Source organism: Balearica regulorum, chromosome 13, assembly GCF_011004875.1.
Source record: "Balearica regulorum gibbericeps isolate bBalReg1 chromosome 13, bBalReg1.pri, whole genome shotgun sequence".
In the NCBI taxonomy this organism is placed as follows: Eukaryota; Metazoa; Chordata; class Aves; order Gruiformes; family Gruidae; genus Balearica; species Balearica regulorum.
In genome coordinates this window covers 17,973,906-17,999,960 of record NC_046196.1, presented here as the reverse complement: position 1 = coordinate 17,999,960, position 26,055 = coordinate 17,973,906, and the positions used below count along the sequence as shown (strand labels likewise).

The 26,055-nt window shown below is 36.5% G+C and overlaps 1 protein-coding gene across 6 annotated transcripts in view; it reads right to left on the bottom strand.

The window, feature by feature from the left end:
- Positions 1-26,055, bottom strand: part of FTO (FTO alpha-ketoglutarate dependent dioxygenase) — a 252,510-nt gene that overhangs the window by 173,252 nt on the left and 53,203 nt on the right. For 5 of the 6 annotated variants that reach the window (XM_075765644.1, XM_075765640.1, XM_075765641.1 and 2 more), the window contains 4 exons: positions 20,074-20,217; positions 10,747-10,826; positions 8,969-9,112; positions 1,533-1,652 (listed from right to left, as the gene is read on the bottom strand). In XM_075765644.1, the coding sequence (XP_075621759.1) occupies positions 1,533-1,652; positions 8,969-9,112; positions 10,747-10,826; positions 20,074-20,217 (488 nt within the window). The remainder of the gene's footprint in view (positions 1-1,532; positions 1,653-8,968; positions 9,113-10,746; positions 10,827-20,073; positions 20,218-26,055) is intronic. The other variant, XM_075765643.1, reaches the window with a different exon arrangement.

Genomic DNA, 26,055 nt, shown 5'->3' with positions numbered 1-26,055 from the left:
CATTCTCAATTAACATTCTCTCCCGTCTCCTTCAATATCTGAAATTAATTGTGATTAATATGTTATAAGTCATAAAACATTAAAGAAATTTTTCAAAAATTTAAATTAGAAGCAGCTTCTGTCTTGGCCCAACCTTCAGTTTGCTGATAAATATCATCCTGAGGCCTGTTGAAAGGAGATACACTGACACCACCGTGTTTCTAATTAGAGACACATGGTAATGTCACACCAATCGCAGAAAACCTAACCCTTGAGAATTCCTGAGTTTGCTGTTTTTCCATGTTCTCAACACACAATGGATATAAAATAACAATCAAACATTCTTGTCTCTACCTCATCTAAGCCTGTGTTACAAGAGAGTAAGTTGTCATTTGAAAAAAAAACAAACCAGAAGATTTTTTTTAAATTATAAAGGTCATTCAGGAATGTGAGCACATAAGAACACAAAAATGAGGAAAAAACCCCCACATAAGCAAGTTATAATTTTTCTCTTTTTGTAGGAAAGTTTAATCCTCACCAATTCCTCATGGCAACTGATTTCACAAATGAAAGTTCCACTTTTCCACACTTATTTTCCAAGTCTGAAACCAGCCATCGCTGGAAACGCTTACAATATGTCTGAGTAGGCTAGGGAGTCACAACATTTCCCGGAAAACTCAGGAGCATGTTCTTGTTGCACCATACCTCCAGAGATTCAAAACTACCTCTACTACAAACCACATTCAGCATCCTCAGCTACATTACAAACTTTTCCAAGTCAGCTATGGGCAAACTGAGGCTCATGCTGACCAGCAGAAATGACTGAGAAGCAGCCTCTAAAGCAGACATAAGGATAGTAGCAAGACGTGTTTGTCAATAAAGTTCCTTCTGCATACAAATCTAGAAGCAGGCACGCCAGCAACTGTATCCAACGCGTACACTAGCAAAGTCTCCCAACTGAGTCTCTACCTGGACAGCAACAGCAAGCGGGCTAGCAATGCTTGTCATAGAGTCTGTTCTCAAGGAAAGCAGGGATGTGCTTTCCAGGATACAGGAACCAACGTCCCTGCCATTACTGAAGAAACTAATCTCCTCTTGTTGGTTCTAGCTATGGTGTAAGTGTGCAGGTGGACTACAGACAGACAGTTGTTCCTCCAGATCATCAGATTTTACTCTCAACTTTGCTCAGACGCATTCACCATTGTTGCCATTGGCAGAGTTGTCTATCTTGAGCTTGTAGGAAAAAGCTGACAATGCACAGTATGATGTGATGTAATATATGACTGCCGTCTTAGTGGGCTGTCAAACTTTAGAAACAAGCAAAGACAGGAAATAACTAAAATCTCCAGGTTTTGGATCTTATTTTGCTCACATTTGTTCTGGCTACTGAGGGAGAAAAATAAGACGAGGCGTTGGAAGGCTGACACTAATTCTACTTTTCATGTGTTCTGAATAAAGTTTAAATCCCATTACTATAGCACAATTAAAAACATAATTGTGAGTGCTCTCAGAATTAAGCTCTAGAGGCTTTAGACTATAAAACTAGTACTTACCATAATCTCCATCTTTCTCCAAAATTCTTCCAATTGAGCCATAGGCTTAAGCCACCAGTCAGTACACTTCAAATAGCGCTTGCCTTGAAACCAAAACTGCCTAAGCCACTCAAATTCAACCTGCAAGATAAAAACATACAGGAGCATAAACATCTATGTTCATTATTTGGGGCAGGAATGGGGTAATGCATGAATCCAGCTATACCTGAACAATCCCACAGAAAAGGAGAAGGTTACCAAAGCACCCATTTCCAAATGCACCCTTACACCCAGCAGTTTAGTTTATTCCTATTCCACATGAATTTGTGACCTGAGCTACTCCCTTCAAACCTAGGGAGGTGCAAAACCCAAGTCTTTTCTTTACATGTGGTACACGTACAAAGAACATTAAAAGCTCAGGTTTACTCACAATTCAGTCAAATATGCACCAACTCTGGCTTATTTTGATTAACATTGTGGGTTTGAGAATACTTCAGTCACATAAAAGATTGAAAAAACTTGCAGTAATAAAATTGCTAGAATGCAGCCGAGTCCATTGCTATGGAACGAGAGCATTATATCGAATCATAGTTGCTCATACTTTTACCAAATAATCTGGTTACCAGATCGGCTACCAATAACTTTTGGATTAACTGGATCTCCAGGTGAGAGATGAAAGAGCTGTGCTCAGGCAGAGCTGCAGGGGAGAGGGGGGTGTCCCAACACCGCTCCTGCTCCCTCTCCTGCATCTGCCTGTACAGGAAAGCCCTCAGACACACAACAACGCTCACGTGCCAGCAGCAAAAAGCTTTTCGGGGCATCTGAAGCAACAGACCCAACTGTTTTTCTAGGACAAAGCTTGTGTGGAAACTGGTTTTTACAAAGAAAACAAATCCTCCACTGAAGCAATAAAAATTCCATCAGGAGCAAGCTCATACTTTTATTTAGAACATGAAAAACAGCAAATGATGTAATACTTTACTAGTTGGGGTTTAAAAAAAATTTTCATATATGGAAGGCCCATCAGCTTTAAGACAAGAGAAATATTAGCTTACTAAAAGATAATATTAATATATAACTTATAAAATATTTTTAAAGTAAAATAATTCCATTTATCTTAATTTCCCCTGAGCCTTTTTTCCTTTAATAGTAATCCATAGTTCTGGTCTTTAGAATTCTGTATTTATCTTTGTTGTGGTAGTTATGTTTCACATCGAGTTCAAAGCTGCTTTAATCATTATTTGTACCACAAAGAAGTTTTTGGTTATCCCTGCTCAGCTCCGATGACGCAAACAAAGACAACCTGCCAAGGTGAAAGAATAAAGAAAACTGCCCAAAGCTGTCACCTAACGCTTTCTTTCCTGCAAGGGTGAACAGAATGGCTACAGAAATCTGAAAGTTAACTAAATGTTTGGTCAATATATGTTAAAGATTACAGTAAAAGATACATACATTTGAAGTGCATACAAAGAAAACTAAAACAACTTTGTTGGTAAAATATAACAACATGATTAGTTGGCAGACATAGATTTTAAAATATTTTTAAAAACCCTGACTGCTAGCCTAGTGACTTTTTAGCACAGAAGTTTGATGACATCCTTCCTAAAAAAAAATGAAGGAAAGTTGCTTCCTCTACAGTATTAATGAGGTATGAAGGATCAAGTTATGGTTTGTTAAAAAAAAAAAAAAAACCAAAAAAAACAAACCAGTATACAGAATTTTGGGAAGGTTGAGCGTATCAGCAGATCACCCAGAGAAAACTCGCTACTTTTTTCTCTTCCCACTTCTTTTTGTTTTTGCTGGCCTTTACTACGAAAGGGCTATAACACGTGATGTCTGGCAAACATGTTTCAGAAAATGAATCACATGAGACCATTTATCAATGAAAAAAAATTTTTAAATTAAAATCAATGTTACAATATGGCTCATCATGACAAGAATGTCAATCCAATTTTTGACTAGTCACATTGCTTTGTTACATTAATCTATGCAATTTCAGTCCAATCCAAGTCTGGCATCTTGGCCAAATTTTAAATGTATTTTGATCCTACACAGAATATACAACTTGAGATACAGGAGCTGCTTGTTAGGTGCAAGAGGTACAGTTTGGCAACAGGCTAGTTAATTTTCTGAAGGAGTAGCTGGTCTCCTCAGAGGTCAGTGTACCAAATTGCAATGTGTGGCTGTTCAACAATGTGGGCTGCCATTTACTAGGGCTCTCCTACTCAGGGCCACACTCATCCCACGATGTCTCAGTTTAGCTCTAAACCAAGTTATTAAAATGGGAATTGGGGAGAAAAAACTGTGTTTCACCCACCACCTTAGCCATCAAGCTGCTTGACAAGTGACTGCTCTGCACTATCACCTCTGAACAGATAACTGTTGATTCGGGGCAGGGGGGCGGGGGGGGAGTCGTCTTGATGCGGCAATGGTGACATGATTTCTCTATCCCTCTATCCTTGTTTTAGACATACGCAAGCATAAATACTTAGCTTTGCTAAAAATCTCCAGAGATTTCAGTTATGCTAAGCTTGTTTGGTGTTTATAAATAACACATGAACACTTTTTAGACCGCATCCATTACAAAGTACATGTTTTAACAAGAACATATGCTATCTGCTCTCCAAGTTCTTCCTCAAAGCTGTATGTCCTCTTGCCTTCTTTGAGCTCTATTCAGTACTGGTTTTCCTGCAGCCAGACGACACTCCCGTTGGCTTGCCTCCTTCTACAAACAGGAGGAGCTGTACCAGGAAAAAAGCCTGCAACAGTAAATACTGGAGAGAGACAAAAAAACCTCAATTCTAGCCTTAGTGGAACTGAAGTTACAGAACATTTATCTTCCGTGACAAAGCTCTCAGGTTAATAGCTCTTGCCAAGGATTTTGTCAAATATTTTTAATTCGGAGACTCCCATATATCAGAGCTAACTTCAGTTGGCATTAGAAAGCTTTTTACACGACTGAACAGGACAAAGCCTAAACATATTAGCACATAGAAATGATATATGCTGAATGTTTTAGGAATAATTTTCATCTCCTGAATAATATTCACTTATGACTTACATCTGCGCAAGTAAGCTCAGAATCAGGCCTCCTATGTCTAACCTCAACATATTTTCAAGTTGTCCTTTAAACAATGATTAAAGGCCAATTTTAGGTTATAGTCAATACTGGGTAGTAAAAGGCCAACAGTAGCATTTGACATTTTGTGAGGCAGTGCTCCTCAGTCAATTATTTAAAAGTATTGGTTATTAAATGCCACACATGTAGGTGATCTATATTTTCTCTCTTCTGTACTAGCCAGCCACCAACCATGCAGTCAGCTCACTGTGATGTGCTAAAACGTATTAACCTTCCTTTGGCTATGTACACTGCTACCCTTTCTCAGCAGTGACCTCAGTGTCGAACACCATATACCTTCAACTTAGCAGCTAGCCCAGGCTTTTCTACATCCCTGTGCATTCACCACACTGAAATTTATCTCCTGCTGCCATAAAAATAGATTTGCTGTAGGCAAAAGTGACTGTACCTCACAAGCGACAGAGCAACCAATTCAGTCGCAAGTTTTAGTCATGGTAATCAGCATTTGATAATCACAGCTGCACAAAAACTCCGATGAGGACAAACCCTACTTTTTCAAATGTGAGTACTTACTTTGAAATCTGCTACATTTTCAACATAATCCCTAGATGCTAAAACACTTGCTTTAGTGTTTTATTTTATAGAGAACATCCAATTATTAGTTTGGTGTTCACAAATAAAGAAGCCTTGAAACTACCTCACACAACAGGAACTATTACCAGATTTTGCATTACTCAGAGCAAGGAAAACAAATTTTCTTTGAAATGTGAAGAATAGGCCAGTGATGATCTTTTCTACAGATTTATTTTTATACGTATGAGCATTTACATCATCTGTCCAGCAGTGTTTTATTGCTTTAAAAAGCATTTCCTTGCCAATGGGTTTCCCCAGGTCCCCCCGTAGCTCTGTTTGGGCCATACCCAGTAGCTGTATATATTTTGGAAAGCCAAGTGCGATTCAGTACAGGCAAAAGGTTCACATTCATTGAACTCCGCAAAATCAATCATTTCAGGATAAATTATTACTGGCCAAGCAGCAATTTGATTACTTAAAGGGTAACTCCATTCCAGCTCTACCACTACACGTGCATTGTTAGGCTATTGCACTCCACAGCCATCCAGGTAATTACTTCTGTTCACCCTGCTACCTCTACTGACCGGATAACCTGCCAGTGAAGTATTTGTTCAGACTGCAAGCCCATAAGCTACTCAGGCAAGCAGCACGTGAACACCCTTAATTAAGGTATCTCTACTTAAAACTACAAAGTACATACCGGGAGTGAAGTGACTCACACATCTAACAAACAGCACATACCTCACAATTACTCAGATATTCCTTTGAAGGCTCTTTTAGTGAGGGAGACCATGACATCGAAGCTAAGTCTAAAGAAATATTAAACTTCTACCTGGCTGCCTGCTAGAGATGCTAAAAACCTCCTCAGGTTAGCATCTTTCTTATTCGACAGGAAGAGCTCTGTTAAGACACCCAAGACAGGGCTCTGACAAATGAACTCTGGGAAACCTAACATCAGTAAAGAAATCCCCCACGTACTCACCCATACCCCTTTTAGAGGTTTCTCTACCCACTACAAAAATAGAAAAAACTAAGTCTCCAGCTATGCTTCAGATCTTCAGTTCAAACCCACTTTATCAGCACAGCAAGTCAATTTTCCTGCCCAGGAATACAAAAGTGAAGGCACAGAATCATACCTCATTCTTTCAGACTTGCTCTTAGGCTTTTCCCCTCTAGCAGACACAGATAATTCATTCAGACCTCATTTGGCAGAGCAGTTAATTCCAGCACAGACTGTGAATCTCTGCTAAACCACCATACTTTACCTTAGTCACACACAGCCTGATGGTCCTCCGATGGTTCTGTTCCAGTTCATGATCTCTGATGTCTACTTCAGAGGTGCCAGCAAGAGGGGTAAAAAAACCCAACCCATAGCATTTCAGAAGATAAAGAATCTAGAACAATGGCTGCATCTAGTTATCCAAGTTAAACACTGTGAAGAACTTCAGTTTGTTGATAATATTTGAAAGTAAAATATAACCGTACCACCTCCTCTAGAGATGGGACTACTACCTAATTTCAAGCTCATCATCTCTGGTCCAGAAGAACAGAAAAAAAAAATCACAAGAGTTTCAGAACTAGCACAGAAAGCTGTATATCAGACAGAAATACACAGACAAAATTGGGTGGCAGTTCTTCATTAATTCTGTTTGGCTTTTTGTGCAATTTTGTCTTTTGTATTTAAAAATACTAAGAAACCAATGGGGGAAAAGTGACTAAATCCTGACCACAAGGATCAAATAGAAGACTCACTTTCATCAGTAGTTAAACAGTTTGATTCTTTAAAGAAATAAAACACATGCTTGTTCTTCATCTGCCTGAGAAAAATTTGAGCCTAAACCCTGTATTAGTGCCCAAAACCATAAAGATTTATTGTACAGTGAGTAAAAGAAGGTAGGAAGCTTTTATATGCAAAAAAAAGTTGCATTAGCCTCACAGATCCATATGTTTTCACTTCAGTGATGTTCAAAAAAATGTGCATTTACCACAGTGATAAGCCACTAGTAATTTTGTCTACTTGTGCAGCAAATAAATGAAATTCAAATAGCACTTTAACCTACAGACTTTATCCTTCAAGTGAAGAGGTGACCGGGGCGGGGGGACGGACCCCACTTAAAAAAAAAAAAAAAAAAAAAGAGAGGTGAGTGGGTATTCTCTTTTCAAATGAAATATAGATCCAATGTGTCTACTAAGTCTAAGTGCGCAATATGTACAAGTTAAACAATGATTTCTGTTACAGTAAATCCCATATGCGTAACAGGAAACATCCCTGTATGTCACATAGCAAAATTATTCAGGTGACTGCAAACACCAGGGGCTAGTCTCTCACCTGATGTAAACGGCACATGCCTTTGATGTCAAAGGACCCGTGCAAATTTACACCAGCTGTGCATGTGGCCCTCGCTGTGCAAACCACATATGCGTATAGTTTTATGGACTGAGCCTGATGAATGTTTGGTAAAAGGCTGCATGCAGACTTCTTTAAATTGCTCTAGGAGCTGTTTTGTTAAAAGTCAAGGGTGCAAGTCTTTTGCCATCACTATACTCAATTTTACCAACTGTAAACACAATACAGATAAAAATGTGTTCTACAAAGTTTTAGTAATGATACACAATCTTCTATTCCTTAGCAGACAGCAATTTAATCAGTTTTTACAAATTCTAATTTGACTGAAAACTACCTATGTACTATACAGCTCCTAATAGTGATCCTGTTTATCTCGGTAGAAATACAGCACAGCTCCTTCAAAATGTCTGAATATAAGGGTGCTGTAAAAACCCACTGATATTTAAGCAAAAAGTGGTTCAGAAGTTTGTAGTAACTGGTTGCTATAGCTGTTTTTAAAGAGAGATGATCATCAGTACTTTACAGTTAGGAATAGCTGAAAGCTTTGTTTCAGGAGGAAGGACAGCTTTCCAGAGCAGCTAAACAATGTCATTTTAAATTCTTAATGCATAGCCTTTACTATGTTTTCTATAACTTTAAAAAAAGAAAGCAAAAAAAAAAAGTATTAAATTTACCATATTCAGAAACACTACTCTTGTAAGAAGAACCAGTCCATTGTGTCACATTCTGACTCTATCCACTAACAGAGAATTACATTTTTTTGTGATATTGCCTACTTTTATACCAGGAAAAATTACCTATTATTTCCGCAGTTTCCCATACTGTCTGATATTTTCAGTTCATTTGTCAGATCAATGTGTTTGTTAAGACTCCAGATCTGTACTTCAAACAAGAAAGCACTGCCAGCTTCAGGGGAATCCTGCGAAAGTGCATTGTTACACCGGCATATTTTGTAGCACAGAACAACCTGCTTAAATATGTTCCTCACAATTATTTCCACTATATTTTCTTCAGAATATGCTTTAAAGCACATGCTCACAATTCTGTCACACCTGGCATTCTGTAAAAACCTGGTTCAACACCTGACAAACAACTAAAAAATTTTACCTGCTCTTTCCCTCTAATTTTTCTCTCTCCCTTTTTGTAAGAGAAGTGCTAGAGTAGTTTGGTTTGTCTACCACGCTATCAGGTTTGGTACAATATTACTGAAACTACTCTTTCACTCTACCAGCAGAGAGATCTTAAGAAGTAAAAATGAAAACTTCGTGGGAATGAAAGTATCAATCCAAGTTAACCCCAATTACTGTACCCAAGTAAGAGAGTCATAAAAACCACATTTCAAACTTTTACGGAGCAATGCCTCATGAGCAGCTGAACACACTTAATTGCCATTAACTCCATGAGCAGACTGCACCTCACGGAACCTGGCCAAAGTATTTTCAGGGCACATCATCTCACCTCATTATGTATTTCTTCTACTTGCTTTATAACTGCAGTTTCCAGTGATTTCAAAGATAAAGCCATTGAATCAGAATCAGTCTGCAAATTCTGGAGTGCCAGTTCACATTGTCCAAATATGTACTCCAACGTTCCTCTTGAACACTACAAAGACACAAATAAAAATGTATATATAGCCACTTCAGAACGTATGTATTTCTCAAATATACCAAATTATTTGCTGCTGAAATAATCAAAGTGAAGGAGTAGAACGAATGTATTTTTGTAACTTTATTTCATGATCTTTTAAAGAAAAGCATAATGACCCTGGATCGTCTATATAGTTATTGATATAAATCATGCAAAAGTAATTCATCAACCATCTAGCCAAACAGTACAGCATGGACTGAAAGGAGAAAGAAAAGAATTCCTCTTAAATTTACTTTACAAATACGGCATACAAAAATATGGCCATACTTTCCATTGCTTCCTGGCCAGTTTTCGCCAGTATGTCAGAATCAGTCGTATTTGCCCAGCTGTATGGGCTCCCAGTAACACTAAAATGGAGTTCCATATCCAGTCCAAGAGAGTTGTTTGCTTACAAGGTATAGATAATATGAACAAAACAAGTCTGTGCTTCTGCTCCTTTTATTTTGTTTTTGTTCAATTTCCTCCAAAATTAGAAGGAAATCTGTAAAAATCCTTTTCAAACAAAAGAAAGAAGACATCTACATCTTTTAATTATTTTCAATTAAGTGTCTGCACCTTTGGTTAAATTTCCAGGAATATTCTTGAATCTCATATTATTGATAAACAACATTTCCATACTATACAAACTTGAAGTCACAACAGTTAAAAAAAAAAAGTATAATCACTTAATAGAGAAGCTTTCCATACTGTGAAAATAAGTGTGCATTTTCCTGCAAAAGTAACACAGAGACAGGAGCAGTAGGTCAGAGCACTCTTAAAATGAGAGAGGAAAAATACAGAACTATTTGTTTAAAAACATACAGTGCACTTTATGTCAAAGCCCAGTTCAAGCAAGCAGCCTATATATTTCTTTGGGAAATAAAGGCACTTTTTAATAATACAACTTATATGTATGCGTATGTTCATGTTTGGCGCTACTGCTTCATTTCCATTCCTGCAGAAATTAGGAAGAGCAATGGAGAAAAGAAGTATATGGATATATGTGTATCTCTTGCTTCAACAGTAGTATATTTTACCTCGATGAAAGAAGAAAGTGGTAATTGTAATTTAAAATAATATCTTTTTACAATACAGACTGTTTCTATTTTTCTGTACGCTTTCCCATTAGAATACCAGAGAACAAAACTACCAACACCACCACTGAAAGGAATAGGGAAGTCTAGTAAAATAAAATTAAAAAAAAAGTCTTTGCACTTGAGAATCTCAGGCTGAAGCTTTGTTATCTCAGAATGACTCTCAGACAAGGGACTTTGTATCACTCTTTTGCTTCTTCAATCCTCAGATGCACAGAAGGATCCAATTTAAAGCAGACTCATGACTGCTTTTAGGTGTTCTGACCTCCTAAAGGCCATTTTTGCCAGTGGACATCGCTGACATATGTGTTTTGAGCATTTCTACCTCATAATGAATACTGCCTTTCAACTAGGATTGGGATATGAACACAGCCAAAAAAGTTTAAAGTGTCTGAGGTAAAAAATACAGCATAACTGTGAACCACAGTTCCAGATAAGACAACATGATGCTACATATACGGTACCAGAAGATTAGTTTTACGAATGACCAAACAGCAAACCATTTTTGATACTTACATCTGCCACTCTGTGAGTTGAGCTGAATCGAGGTGAAAAACCAGCCAGAACACAGTGTTGATGTGTCATATTGAGATCATCTAGGGACAGATTAGAAAACCTTAAGTACAAGGAAAAATTATACTTAATAAAACTTATTCTGGCTGAATATGAATTAAAGACACTACATTAAGCATTTTAAGAAAAAAATAATTGAGAATTCAGTCAGATAATACTATCTTCACAGAGCTCTAAAGTTTAGCAGAGCATGGTAACTATTCACTGTCCTAGCACTACAAAGATCTCTATTCATACTAGTTTTCTCCTGCTTTATACAGTTTAAGTGCATTTTCCTGCCTCTTATGGGAAAAAATCAACTAAAATGAATTCAAAGTTGAGGTTCACTACAAACAACAGACTAGTCAGAAATTACAATTTCTTTTCTCAAAAATCACTACACAATACTGACATTTCTTGAAAAAAGAAACAAAGAAAGGGAAAGAAGAAAAAAGACATATTATTTTATCTTTTTATCTGAAACTTATCTGAAGTTCTCCCTTCAGCTCAGAGTCAAGAAACTGGGAACCCAGAAAGTATAATCTGCTCAAAGACCTGTCTCCAAAGGATTTCATTCGTGTAGCCTGCCAGAGGGCTGTCATGGAGTTCACAAACTGGCAAACAACCTCACAAACCCTGCAGATGGAATCTACTTGGTTGTCATCAGAGTTTCATCAAAATTATCATAACTGAAGAACGCTTGAATTCTGACAAATTAGCACTTCTTAGAGGAAGTATCTTCCTCTGGAAAAGTTCAGACTAAATCTAGCAACAACATTCACTGTTACATAGAAAACCATTCATGAAGTGCTCTCAATTCTAACAGTTTTGGTGTTAAGGTTGAGAAGGCAGCATAATTTTAACAAGACATTCAGGAAAATCTATCAAAAATTTCTGTAAAAATCACTCCTGGGTTATAGTTGTGTAAGTTAGTATAAAGAGACTAAACCCCCCCACAAAACTAGGTGACCTAAGTGTCACGAAGCAAAAACCATCATAGACACAATTAGAAGAGAACAGGAATAGAGACCTACAAGATGCTAGTTAACTTGGAGTCTGTACGTTCAACAATATCTATTCTTTCAAGGAATTTAACTTCAGTCATCTTAATACAGCATGATGAGAAATTATCAAGCTTCATCCTTCCATCACAAATATAATTTCTCTTTAAGAGATCAATATTTGCAAACCCAAAACCTGATATCCCAAATTCCTACTGATTTTTGAAAATGCTCTTCTGACCTTAATAACAAGACTATCAGACTGAAAAGAACACAGTGTGGGAGGTTTAATGCTATTCTCTTTATTACTGAAAAAAGACATGCTTTAACACTTTTACCTTTCAAGAGGTCTGAAACTTTAAAATTAAGAAAAGTCTAAGGAATAAAAGTGCAGAAAAATTCCTTAATTTATCCTGGTTGTAAGAATAGTGTCTTTTTTTAAAAATTAATTTCATAGGCAACTATTAACAAAGTTCATACCCAAGACAACAGATAATCAGAAAAAACAATTTATATAGGGAACAGGCAGACAGTGGTATGAAACAGGATTGAATTCGCACTGAGAAAATTGAGATGGGAGGCTTATTTTCTAGTTGCGTAAGGTTTGCAGATAGGTGAAGTTGAAAAGAGAGGGGGGGGGAAAGCTCCAAAACAAAGAGAACATAGGAAAAAGTGATTTCCTACATAAACCTAAGAGGGTTAAATTGCATAGATCCAAGCCACAGCACAAGATCCAAGAACATAGATGCACAGATCTAAGAACAGTATTCTGGACATTGCAACAGTTAAATACCACAATCACTTTCAAGAACAAATTGTGACAGAAAACAAACGTAAACACTTCCATCACCCCATTCAGCGCTCATTCATTGTGGTGTGGTGTACGTAGCAAACACAGCATTAGAAGTATTACATTTTGATTTGCACCTTTATTCAAACCATTGGCAAATCTTTCATTGTAGAGCTCCCCCTTGAAATTGCTTCCAACTGTCTCTAATCCTTTATGACTCTTAGAAAGAAGCCTGTAATTTTAATTTAAGAGTTTATAATTCATCTAAAACTGTAATTGTACAAAAATAGTTGAAGCTTCATGGATTGTATGTCTCAAAGGATATTTGAAAAATACATTCTAGGTCTTAAAAGATTACAGTAAAGATTTGCTTTTCTTTTTTTCTTCTAAAAACATATTAATTGAAAAGAAAAAAAGCACTCTGTTAAATTGGCCATTGTCCATTTGGCAGCAAAAGCTTTTATTCAGATACAGAACACTACATCCAGATTACTATTTTAGTTTTAGAGCCAAACCCAAAGTGTTACCTTCCTTGGACACCCATGTTAAAACTACCGTGGCACGCTTGTGCTTTTAGGTAAAACACCATACTTACGGAGTTAACATCAGTTTTACATGACTAAACACTGATCCAGGAGGTTTGGAAAACCAAGACACAGCCTCTCCGTCACATTAAACACATGCATATAAAAATAGGAATATACTTATCAGTGCTGCTTTGGAAAACTGCATGCAGGCAAGCTGTCACAGTTCTGAATTTGAGGTAAGAGCCACGCAACAGTGGGCCCTTATCTTGCCACAGATTCAGGACAACTCTGGCAGGGACATCTCATTTCAATATCTATTACAAAACCAAAATCCCACAAAACTTATGCGAACCGTATAATGCACATGAGAAGTGACTTTATTTTCAATCACCATTAACACCAACTTAGCCAGGCATTTAATACAGTTGCAAGAACTGTCACACAATCCCTTCTTGTTAAAACAGTCTTGCCTTCCATATGGACTCTTAGGAGATGCATATGGCAATTAACTAACTGCTAGGTAAGAAAGAAGTTTTGAGAATTGTACTACAACTTTCCACTTATATGACTGTTCCTCTCCCAAAGCTTTCCCATGTCTATGAAAAATGCTGTCACTTGCACAGTGACATTTTTCTGAAGCCTGATCAGGCTTTTCACTTGTTTATAAAATTTAAAACACTACAAATTATCCAAATTTAAAATAGTAATTCTAGAAAACAATCAAGAAAAACTAATGAAGTCACATACGTGCTAGAGTGCTATCCTGAGCAGAGAATTTTCTCAATGAGAGCCTCATCACGCCCATTAAAGCTGTTCATATTTACCTGTATTAACAGGATACCATTGTGCCGCCAGTCACCGTGCAACCGTGGATGACGACTTGCACTTCAGGCAGTGTAATGCCTAAACCTGTTTCCCCAAAATACCAACAATATTGTAAAGGGCTTGTTTGCATTCTAAGGAACACAACTTGGTTGGTAACAGACGCTTGGTGTTTGAATGCTAGAAAAAAAAATAACTTACATTTTCTGAGGTGGAGCACCTAAGAAACAAGGAGGCTATTTCCTGCATATGTGTATATGGCAAAATGTCTATTTCTTTTAAATGGATCATTTTATTCTTTTATTTCTACTACTTTTTGCCTGTCACTTCCCAATGAATCATCTGCCACCTTACAGCCAGATCCCATTATAGGGCTACTATAGCCTAGGCAAGATTTATTAAAAGAAATTAATCACATGTATGATTGTGTACAGGTGGCCAAAGCCACCTTGGAAAACAAAGTTATTTCAACAGACTTCAAGTTGATAACTTGGAGGTCAGATTTTGACTTTACAGATGAAGTACTAAGAAGTCACAAGAATGTTTCACAGATGATCTGATTAGCTGCAAATACACACGACTATTTGACACAACCTCCAGCTACAGAAACTCAGGTAACATACCTTGTGTAAAAATAGAAAGTTTTATTTAATATAGATCCCTAATCCTCATACCTGCAGGAAAAAAAGAAAAAGAAAACAAACCCCAAACAACACAAAACCATCTACGGTACTTGGTGCTTTAATACATTTATCCATGCAAGGCCTCTGTAAGGTTGGTAACCAACAGAGGAAAGCCTAAGGGTAAGAAGAGGCGAAGGCACTTGCCAAAGTCTGCGTGGAAATTCTGCGAGAGCCCGGCTTACAGCTCCTAAAACTACTGCTATTGTTTTAACACCTGACCACCCTTCTGCGATCAGATGCAGACAGTTCTTCTCTGTGCGGACCCCCTTATCAGACAAGCTTCTCAGCAATGTTCCTGCTATTTACAGGCAGCCGATACATCTTGGAATCTGGACGCTGTATATTTTATTTTAAATTGTGGGAGCAAGGTCATGTCATAGATTGTTCTGTCCCTCCCCTGTACAGACTTCTGTCATCCTGTTCTTTTCTCAACTCCATATCTCCCAGCACAGAATCTCAGCAGAGTCCTCTCCACTGCTTGGAACTACTGCCAGTGCCTCTCTGATCCTGTTCTTCTCAGTCCCTGTCCCTGCTCTGTCCACACCTCACTGTATGCTTTCTTCTAGACAGCTGAATTACCTGGGCACCACCAGCAGAAATACTGGAAGCCCTGTGCTGTATAGCCTTTGTCAAAAGAACAGACCCATGGATGTGTGCATGTATATACACTTAACTGGCATACATATACTTAACTAATTCTACTAAACTAATTATCAAGGCACCAGTGAGGTGAGGAGCCGAAGCACTCCGAAACAATGACCGTATACCCATGTCACTGCAGACTATTAAGACATAACAAAGACAAGGTAGAAAGAGAGGAAATTCATTCTTAGCTAACCCTTACAGAAAGGAGTAGGGACTAACAGCCCCAAACTTACTACTTGACCCAAAGTACTTCCCAGAAAAACATAAACCACAATGGAAAATGCTCTCAGAATTAGCAACAGGGTTTATAATGTCTTTTCAAATCACATAAAACACTGAATCTTCTTTCAAGTGTTCTTGAAAAACTGTTCTTCACTAAAAAGTGAACTTTTTAGACAGTTGTCTTTTTGCCACCTATTTCATGAAGCAGATAATAGGTACAGTGGGGTTTAAAGCACTAGCAAAAGCTTTGATATTCTAAACACAAATACCTAAAAACAAAAGCGAAATGGACTTGCACTATTAGTTTTCTTAACTACCACAAGCAAAGAGTTTTATTTTTAACCATATTACAGTGCAATTTTGAAAAGTACTAAAATGCTTTTTCTTCATTTCCAATTCTACTTGTATCCAACTGCACACAATGCTTCAACAGGAGAAAACCTAACTAAACTAGTTTTACTGTAGGTATGTCAACAGAAAGCACCAGGAAGGTACATCTCCTTCCCCAAGAAATTATGGGTCAATGGAATACGACTTTCATAACAGAAAGGTAGAGGGATGATCTGTCCCTAATTAAGAAATATTTTTAGTTTTTAAACAAGAAAAGCGTGCACAAACAAAATACATAATTAATTAAAAGGTTGATCTTAAAAAAAAGTCTGGGATTTGCCAAACTTCATGATCAAAGTTTGGTAATGACAAATACATTTCTGGGGTTCAAAGTCTTAAGAATCAAGGAATAGAGCATTTGGATGAAATGTGGACTCAAGGAAAAAAAAGGGGGGGGGTTAAAAAACTCCAACACATTCAAGATGCTAGAGAGCAAAGAGGGTTCAAGTTAGTTTGTGGAAATAGAAGCAGATTAAATATCTAGAAATAGTTTAATGAGCCACTACATACATGTGGAAGTGTTTCCATTAAATATTTATCTTTAACCACAAGCCAACCTCTGCAATGTGTGCACCCTACTTCTGGTTGGTTATGAAAATAATTTTTTGATGCTTCTTGAACTATAATTTGCTGGGGTGGGGAGGGGTATAAGATTCCAAGTTCATCTTCATGCTGTTTTAAAATCCTAACCTTCAAGCAAGAGCTTGATCTATGGGAAACAGCTGCAGAAAAGTAAATCTCCCTTTGAAAAAGTCCAGAATGTATTTTTATTAAGTATGTTTTGAAGTCATGGTAGGAAAATTAGTGAAAATTGTAAATCTGCTTGCAAATCTGGTCGTGTCTAACTCAAAGATCAGGGGAAAGATTCCAATTTAATAGTAAGACCATGACAACCCTAGTTAAGCATGCTCTAGGACAGAGCAGATGGGGCCCTTTGCTCACCTCCACGCGTTTTGGATTTATTGCATGCACCCAACACGTTTCATATTAGACACCCCTTGACTGTGTACTTGAGACAGCAGGGTTCAGTATGCACTTCCTCTGCAGACCAATATATTATTCTAAATTGAGCTAAAGTGTTTCCGTTTCATGAGTGATATAAAGTTCAGATTTGAGTTTTTAGGCAGCAGATTTGCAGTCATTCAGCAGATCTTTTTTCTTCATATCAGGAAGAGCGAGCCTTAAAAAAAATATTACTGAAAGTAATTTTGCGTTTTGTTTAAACAAAATGCATTTATATTATTGCAATAGTTTACCTGAAGGATGGATTTGATCACCTCATGTTTAGTACTAACATACATTTAAATTATGGCTTATGATTTCATCTGAAGAGGACTTCTGAGAATGCAGGTGTCAATTTCTATTTTAGGATTGCATTTTACTACAATTCTACCCAGAATAACGCAAGACATTTTATAGAGCCAATGAAGTGAGGAACATAAACATTAATAAATGTCTACTAGAAATGCTAAAACCCACTCCCAATCTTTTTGTTCCTTTGATATACCCATTGATCAGGATTTGCAAGATACTGTACTTGCACATTACTATTAGAAATATCAAGTTACCATGCTTTCATATCTAAGATCTGTCTGTACAATATTAAGAAATTGTTGGGGCATTACAGGTACAGGAATTGATAGGACTTGACTTTGTAATTAAGTATTTTCCAACAGTCATATAAAGCAGTAAGCCCTACACCATTTCAACAACTGGAAGAACAGACCTACAGAGTTGCCAAGTTTTTTTGCCAGAGTTGGACGAGTCAATGGTAGTCAGAAATAGTACACAGTCCTACCAATCGATCCCTGTACATCAACAGCTATTACTAGCTGCACTACTCTTCTCTTAATGTTGTATTTTCTCGATGCCTTGCATACTGCTGCCACTGCTTTTTAAGCAATGTCAGCAAGAAGACTTTGCTTACCGAAATGAGGTTCTGGAACGTATGAAGTACAAAGACACAAGATAAATCAATCTAAAATTGGCTTCTTTATTGTCAAGTTACTTTTTAATAGAAATTTTTCATATTTTATCTTTTAGATGGCATCCTCAAGATGCCTCATCTTAAAAGTCAGTTTAAAAAAAGCTGAATAGTAAAAAAAATACACTAGAACTGTACATGTCCCCTTATATTGTCTTTCACTTCAAGTGAAAATGATAACAGCACTTCTGCTGTACATAGAAAACTAATAAAAGGGCCAGTTTGACAATATTCTCTCAGACTGTATAAAACAGTAATTTTTTTAAAGTAATTGAGGAAAAAAAAGTTACAAAGCCTATGGAAATCCAGAAAAGATTACCAAACACCTGGCCTACAGAGCTTGAATCTGTAGCTCTTCACAAAGTATTAACAAGAAAGTGATTTACACGTCATCTTCAAAAGAATGTTTAATATATCCTTTGTTTCCATCTAAACATGATCATGATGTTACGTCTTAAATAAACTAACTTTCTGACCTGCCCTTCATATAGCATCCCTGATAATACTTTAGTTACTGTTTATAAATTCCATCGGGGAATAAAAAACGTCCTTATGCTCTGGTAACTCAGTCAACTACAATCTACAGTATTTTGCAATAAAAATACTGAAGTTAGACCCCTTTTTTTATTACTTACCTTCTGAATCTGTTGCCCAGCAGAGCTACGTATGCACAAACTTCACAGTCAGGAAGGAATAGATGAAGTTAACTTGATGCCCAAACTGCTATCGCACAAAACTGGATTAATAATTGCCTTTCTAGGAATGTTTAGCCATCACTTAAGCTTCAACTTTCATATAAGAAATGTCTCCGTTTCCCTCCAGGCTGCTACTCTATATCCTCACAAATATAGAAAAGGGAGGAACATCCACACTACCGTGCCAAAGTATCTCACATCTTAACACTTGATCTGTACATGTCTGAACATACTTAAGAGCACAAACAGTCCGGTTCCTTTATACTAGACAGTGCACAGAATTTGATGAGGTAACTAGGAACAAGGAATGGTATATATTTTTTAAGATTGCCCACAAATGTATTGCTTGTAGTAAATAAAATTTTCATATTTGTTGGAAGATAAAAGTGCAAGGTAGAAGTGAAAAGACTGTTCAGCCCAACAAGTTGGCAGTGGGACAGGTCATTCTGGGGACGGTTCCATGGTGTTTACCTTCCCAGTCACAAACACATAAACAGGGAACAGTGCAAGTGCTCTCACTCATCAAAGACAATGTCTGTCAAGCCCAGTCCCCAAACAGGTAAACATGGTGATGTCAGAAGCTTTATTCATGTTTTGAGTTGTGTGATTTATAACTAAATATGTTTAAACAAAAATGATAACCAAGAGAAACACAAGCCAAAAGAGAAAGCAACAGATTTTGTGTCAGCAAACCTTATCCACAGTTCTTGCCTCATTTCTTTCAATGGAAAAACCTTAGTGTGTGAGCTCAACTGCTCAAGCAAATGAATTCAATTTTATTTTCCATTTTTTAATCCTCTACACTTGAGACATTGAGACTCGCTCTTGGAGTATGACAGCTCTGTTCATTACGATCTTAGTATAATACCACTACTAGAAAATAGTATGTTTGAATATGCACATGGAAAAGCATAGCAGGAGAGAAGCGTCATGTCTAAAACTGGTGACCAATAAAACATGCACAGATTGGCACAATGGTTGACACTTCAAGAACCACAGTACCAGAAAACTTTAAAACTGCTACAGTCACAGCTTACATAATATGTAGCCACACTATAAGCCAAACTCGAGAACAGGAATTTTTTTTTTTTTGGTGAATACAAGACACACAGATGCTCATAGTTACTCAGAAAAATTGCATTAAGAATAGAAAAAGGAATCAGCATCTACAAATACAAGGATGGGACAGATACAGCTCAACTTCTCGCAACATCTGGGAAAATTTTACTTATGGCCTGAAGCCTGACTTGGACTTGCAATTCTCACTGCAAAACAGACAGAAAAGGCTAAAAAAGAGTATCTTCTTTTTTTAGCTGTGAAGTGAAAGAAAGATTAGGAAAAAAAAAGTTCCCCAAAACACACTGGAAGTGGGCAGGGTAGGAGGAGTTTACTATACACTCTAGCCAGATCTCATGTCTTTCTAAATACAGAGAATCCTAACTGAAAGGAAGGTATGGCAATTTACATTAAAACAAGTGACATTTTTCTCTGTTTTCAACAGAAAGTTCACCTTCTTAGCCCTTGGAAATTACCAAGCATCAAGTAGAAGTCTCCTTGGTGAAGTGGTATTGCTAATCCAGGTGTCTCTATGTCCCATGCTACCTTCAAGCCTACGTGCCAAACAGCTGGGTCTCTTTCCTTCAGTTTTTGTTCATTACTTTCTTCCATGGCTGAACCTTTAAAAAGAGAGAGAGAGAAAAAACACCACAAAGACAACAGACAAGGTGAGAAATCATAAAATACAAAATCTAGTCTAATAATACAGACTTAATGATATCCCACATTGGTACAATCTTAACAGGCTTAAACTTTCTATAATCTCCATTTGGTATAATCACCATCTCCAAATTCAAAAGTACGTAATAGTAAAAAAGCTATACGAGATCAAGAATTTTTTGCAACCAACTATACCAAGATGAAAACTTCATGCTAATGTCCTGGTTTCTTCCTAGCAGCTGGTATGGTGCTGTGTTTTGGATTTAGCATGAGAATGATGCTGATAACACACTGATGGTTTAGTTGTTGCCAAGCAGTCAAGGACTTTTCAGCTTCTCATACTGCCCTGCCAGCGAGGAGGCTGGGGGTGCACAAGAAGCTGGGAGGGGACACGGCCAGAAGAGCTGACCCCAAGTGGCCAAAGGTATATTCCATACCATCTGACATCGTGCTAGTATATAACTAGGCGCTAGCCAGGAAGTGGCGTGGCTCAGGAACTACCTGAGCACTGGCTTTGGGTGGTGAGATATTGTACTGCACATCACTTGTTTCATATATTCTTTTACCATCATCATTATTATTATTTTAATTTTCTGTCCTATTAAACTGTTTTTATCTTAACCTGTGAGTTTTACTTTTTCCTTTTTGATTCTCTCCTCCATCCCACTGAGGAGGGAAGGAGTGAGCGAACGGCTGTGGGGTTGTTTTAGCTAGCGGCTGGGTTAAACCATGACAGTTAACTACAAAGTAAAGGCAAATCAAGGCAAAGTTTGTAATCAATTTGGGTTTTTCTGAAGTTCTCAAGTACATGCAATGGGAGTTTTAATTAATCTTTACTTTTTTTTTTTTTTACATTACTAACACTATAAACATAGAAGAAAAAAGAAAAAAATGCAGCAACACTGATATAAAAATAGATAACTTCTGAAAGAATTTCAGATGCCAAAGCATTTTATGAACAATTTCATTTGTTTACATACTTGCAATTTCACCAAATCATAAACTGAGCAAAGTAAGGTAAAATAATGGGCAGAAACCACAATCTAGACCAACAAATTTGACCGAATCTTGGAATCATATCTGTCATTCTTTTCTCAAAATTATTAGTCAAACATGCTAGATAACATGTGCAAGAGCCAATGAAGCTTCAATATATTTGTCACAACATTTTTCTTATCATTAAGCAACATGAATGTGTTGAGCTTGGGGAAAAAATAATCCACTGCATAGAAATAGTATTTAGAGCTTAATCCCTCAGAACTATTTTCATAAGCTTACTTCACTGCAGTATAAATTGAAAGATACAGTCAGCATTTATAACAAGGTATTTGGGAGCTACGGTATAACAGTTTTATGGCTAAAGTAACAGAGCATTTTGACAGAGGAGGATGAAGTTAAGCAGTTGGCAGAGAATGCCAGTGAACGGTCAGAAATTATCAACTATGTAGCATGTCTCATTGTTGCTTATAAGTTAGTGACTGCGTGTGTCCATTTCACTGTCCTTTTCAAATGTGCTTTCATGTAATCATTTTAAAAACTTTTGTCTTCATTTAATTTTAGAATAAAAGTACCAAAATAAAGATTTATAACTCTTATTATAATATGCAGACATAAAAAGTGACCTTTAACTCACATTTTCAAAATATTCAAGTCATTCACCTCACACGTTTGTTTAGTTGGGAGTAGCTTTAAATAATTAATAAATTGTCTTAATTTTCTATGTCAATTAAATATTGCCTAAATTCAGGAAGCAGAGCTCCAAAACCTTTCAAAAAGGCAAAGTTCTTGGTTAAAACCCCTACTATAAATTCAGTCCCCATATCCCCTCCCTCCGCTGCCGCAGTTCTCATCCAGCTGAAGCTCTAGGCCTTTCTATCAAGGAGCACACAAATGAGAAAACAAGAGCTAGCAAATACTCAGAAAAATCAATACTAAAGTCTTCAAGGGGCTTTCATATTTTCTGCCCTGTTCAGATAAATCGTAACTTAATTTAAGAAAAATGTTTTCTGAAAACTGCAAATAGGATGGCTTTCAAGGCATTTTTAATGCAATACATCATGGATATTATAAAAAGAGGTAACCTTTCTGGGTTAACTCTCTGTGTTATGCTGCTTTCCCATTCACTTTGGCAGCAGCACTGTTCACAATATGGCACCAATAAAATATAGAACTACAATCAGAGACAGCAATTTCAATCAAAGTTTCCTGGGGTCTCCTCATAAATCCAGCACCTTTGGAATGTGCTCATTAAAATGACTTATTTTTTGCAGTTTGATAAATTTTTTATTGCTTAAGTACAGAGTTCAAGTGTAGCTCACAGTCTCCTTTTCTCTATATTCTCAATTATTGCACCTTATAATTATCAGCAGCAATTGAAACTGATTGCTCCTACCATGTTATTTTGGTAACAAATGGAAGCAAGCTGCTACTAGCTTTTAAACGCAAGCTATTCTCAAAGTGAGAGCAAGAAAAAAAAAAAGACATCTTAACATTTGTGGAATATCTCTAGGTAGCACAGACAAACTTCTACATAAAAAGAAGTTGTTATCAAATTCTGTATGTCACACCTCAAGCATGACTGAATGTTCTATATTCATTGATATAATTACAGTTCCCATTTAAGTGAAAACAATTTGGATGAATCTAAACCATAGGTATTTGAGAGTAAATCATGTGGATCTTGCACATACACAGCACCTTAAGAACATGTATTTATTTTGGAGTAGACTATACAGAAATGGTCAAATGTAGCAGTATTTAAGGGAAATATAGTAAAACTGTCTGCAAATTTGAATTCCATTCATTCAAGATTTATACAGTTTGACCTGCAAGAAACCTTTACGCTTGCATCCCAAATGAAATGGTGCAACCAGGTAACAAGCTTGCCACAACATAACAATACCTCATCAAACCTCTAATTAGGGTAGAACCATGAAAGAGAGAATGTAGCTGCAGAAAGTTGGCCACAACATTATGCTTCTAACTAAACAGCTCAAATTTCAGAGATGTTCCAGCTCTAAGACCTGATCTTATCAGATTTGGGTCATGGTTAGGTTCAGAACAACACAAAACTTGTTTTCCTGGATCTAGTTTGGTTATTGTTCCACAGCACAGAAAGCAGAAGTAGTCTTGGAAGGTTTCTTCACACCAAAATATTCAAGAAGAGTTTGAGAGTTTTTTGACACTCTGAAACCTAAATGTTCTCTATTCAAGTCAAATTGTAATGCCTAACTATATCCTAAATGTAATCATCATCTAGGAAATCATGTTTGATGTAAGGAATCACTGCCAATACATTGCTAAAAACAAGCAGGACTGTAAACATCTACTTCGTCATTAAATACAACTGACCACTCTTACACAGATACAGAATTTTTTTATTTTTTTTTTAACAGATTGATTGATTTTTCCAGAATTTAAAAGAATTTGGGCACGAGTTCAGTGATTAATGACATATATATATTATTTCTGTCTTACATAGCAATTTATATTATATGCAAAAAGTGAAAAAAGCAGAGTATGCTTTGCTTTTCAGCAGCTGGTGGGAAAGAATATCTACCCGGAGTTACTACTTCTGCCTTATTACTGAAAAGCCATAGCATAAGACGTTAATTAAACTGTACTAACATTTTAACTTCTGCTTGCAACTGACATTCACAAAAGTCAGAAGATTCAGCAACATTGTTCTTACCAATTCACATTTGGAATACCATGTCCAAATATATCAAGAACAAAAGCATTAGAATTAGATCTAAGAATATTCTGTTGTCTCTTCATTCTTGAAGGAGAGACTTTATTTGATCAAATCAGCAACAGCGTGGTTAAAAAAAAGACAAAAACAACAACCCACAGCAGTTTTAATTCAAATGATGACTTCTTTTAGAAAACAGATTAAAATCTATTATTATAAGAGTAATTGGATCATTAAAAATTTGTGATTCTCTCAGAAAATAATTCCAACAGAACCAACAAGTCACAGATGTGACCATTTCACTCTCATATTCATTTCTTAAATAATATATATTTTTCTACATACCATTTCTATTTTTTCCAACAAGCAATATTTGTGCTACATTACTGATATTAGAAATCACTTAATATAATTGTTCTTATCCTGTACAAATGTCTACTCCACGACTTGTATCCATTAAGCCATGCATAAACAGGATTATTGGTCAACTACAACAAGTTTAGATTGACTTCAATTCCTAACAACTTTTGTAGCTTCAGGATTTTTTTTTTAACTTAGTGAGGAAACATACATCTGTAGCGAATCTCAATTATTTTTATTTGCAATTCTTGTAGAAATTAAATAGCTGTCATCAGGTTTAGTGCTAGGATATTGCTTCTAATATCAGAGTGCACACAAACAGCATTTTAAAAAAGAAACAAGCATAAAAGCTCCTTCAAGATCAGTCATCACTGCAACTAACTGTTTGTTAAACCCTTCATCATTACCTTGTGAGGGAACAGAGCCAGTTGTTTAGTACTTAGAGATTTAGAGAGCAAGTAGGACTTACAAAAGAAAAAAAAAAAGATACTGTAAAAATCTAGACAAAACTACTTATCTAACCTCAAACATAGTTTGTGGGAAATCCAGGTAAGAGAAAGGCGGACACTTCCAGTGACTACATTATTTTCCATCTCATTTAAGTTGGTAACTGAACCAAGTCTCTACTTCAAAGAACATCTTTAGAACCAACTAGTGCTCTGCTAAGCAATAAAACTTCCTACAAAACTTACAAAGACCTGAGGGAAAACCCTTCATTAGGAAATTTTCATGGATAAAATCCAATTTTTGAAAATGCCCTTATTCCACCAATATTGGGATTGCAATTCACTTTTATAAATAGAGCAGGAAATAAAAATGGGTTATTGGCTTACTATATTAAAATCCTGAACAAGTTTTTACCTTAATGCTCTCATGCGATAGGATATTTGTAAGCTAATGTGTTATTAAAAATCCTAAATTGGTCAAGGTTTGGAATTCCTGTTCCATGGTAAATTCTGAAAAGTAAATTAATTCCGAATTGCGTTAGGGAGAGTATAATTGAACACACATTCTGTAATGTATTCAGTTCTGCATTTGCACCATGACTACCACTCACGCACTTTCATGCAGTGCACACATTAAAAGGAAATTTCCCTAATTATTGTGAGGGCTTATTCTTATCACTTGATAACCTACTTTTAACCTTGTGTAATGTGATGCATTTTATTTCAATGTAAATAAAAGCAAATACTATTCAGATGAGCATTAAACAAAACGTCTATCTTATTTTGTTGTTAGACATGTACCTCATTTGAAGTTGCTTTGAAACAGTTTGACACTGGAAACAAGAAAATAAACAGTGATACTAATTAGAATATCTGCTTGTTCCAATATCTTTACGTTTGCTCTCAAATTTCTTTCCTGGCATTTTAAAAACTGCTTCTACTCTAATTAATACTGATCAAAGTTTCAAACACTAAATTTTCGTTATGGCTCAAACACTGAACGAGCAAACAAGAAAAGAAAGTTGTTTCAATTACAGTAGTATCTGTTTTAATAGTATTTAATCAAATAAGTAGGTACTGAATGAATAATAATATAAAAATGCCAATTAAAGTAAAAAGAAAACTATATAACCTGAGCTGTGAATCTCTAAACAGTCTGACAAACAGCTGCTATGAGGCAGTAAGACTGCTTGACTCCTAGGGCTCCTGCTGTTCAAAATCTGGAAACCCGGGGATTCTGCCTTTGTGGCGGGATAGACTGGTACCAGCCATGCAGCTCTGGAAGCTCAAGCTTCCCCATG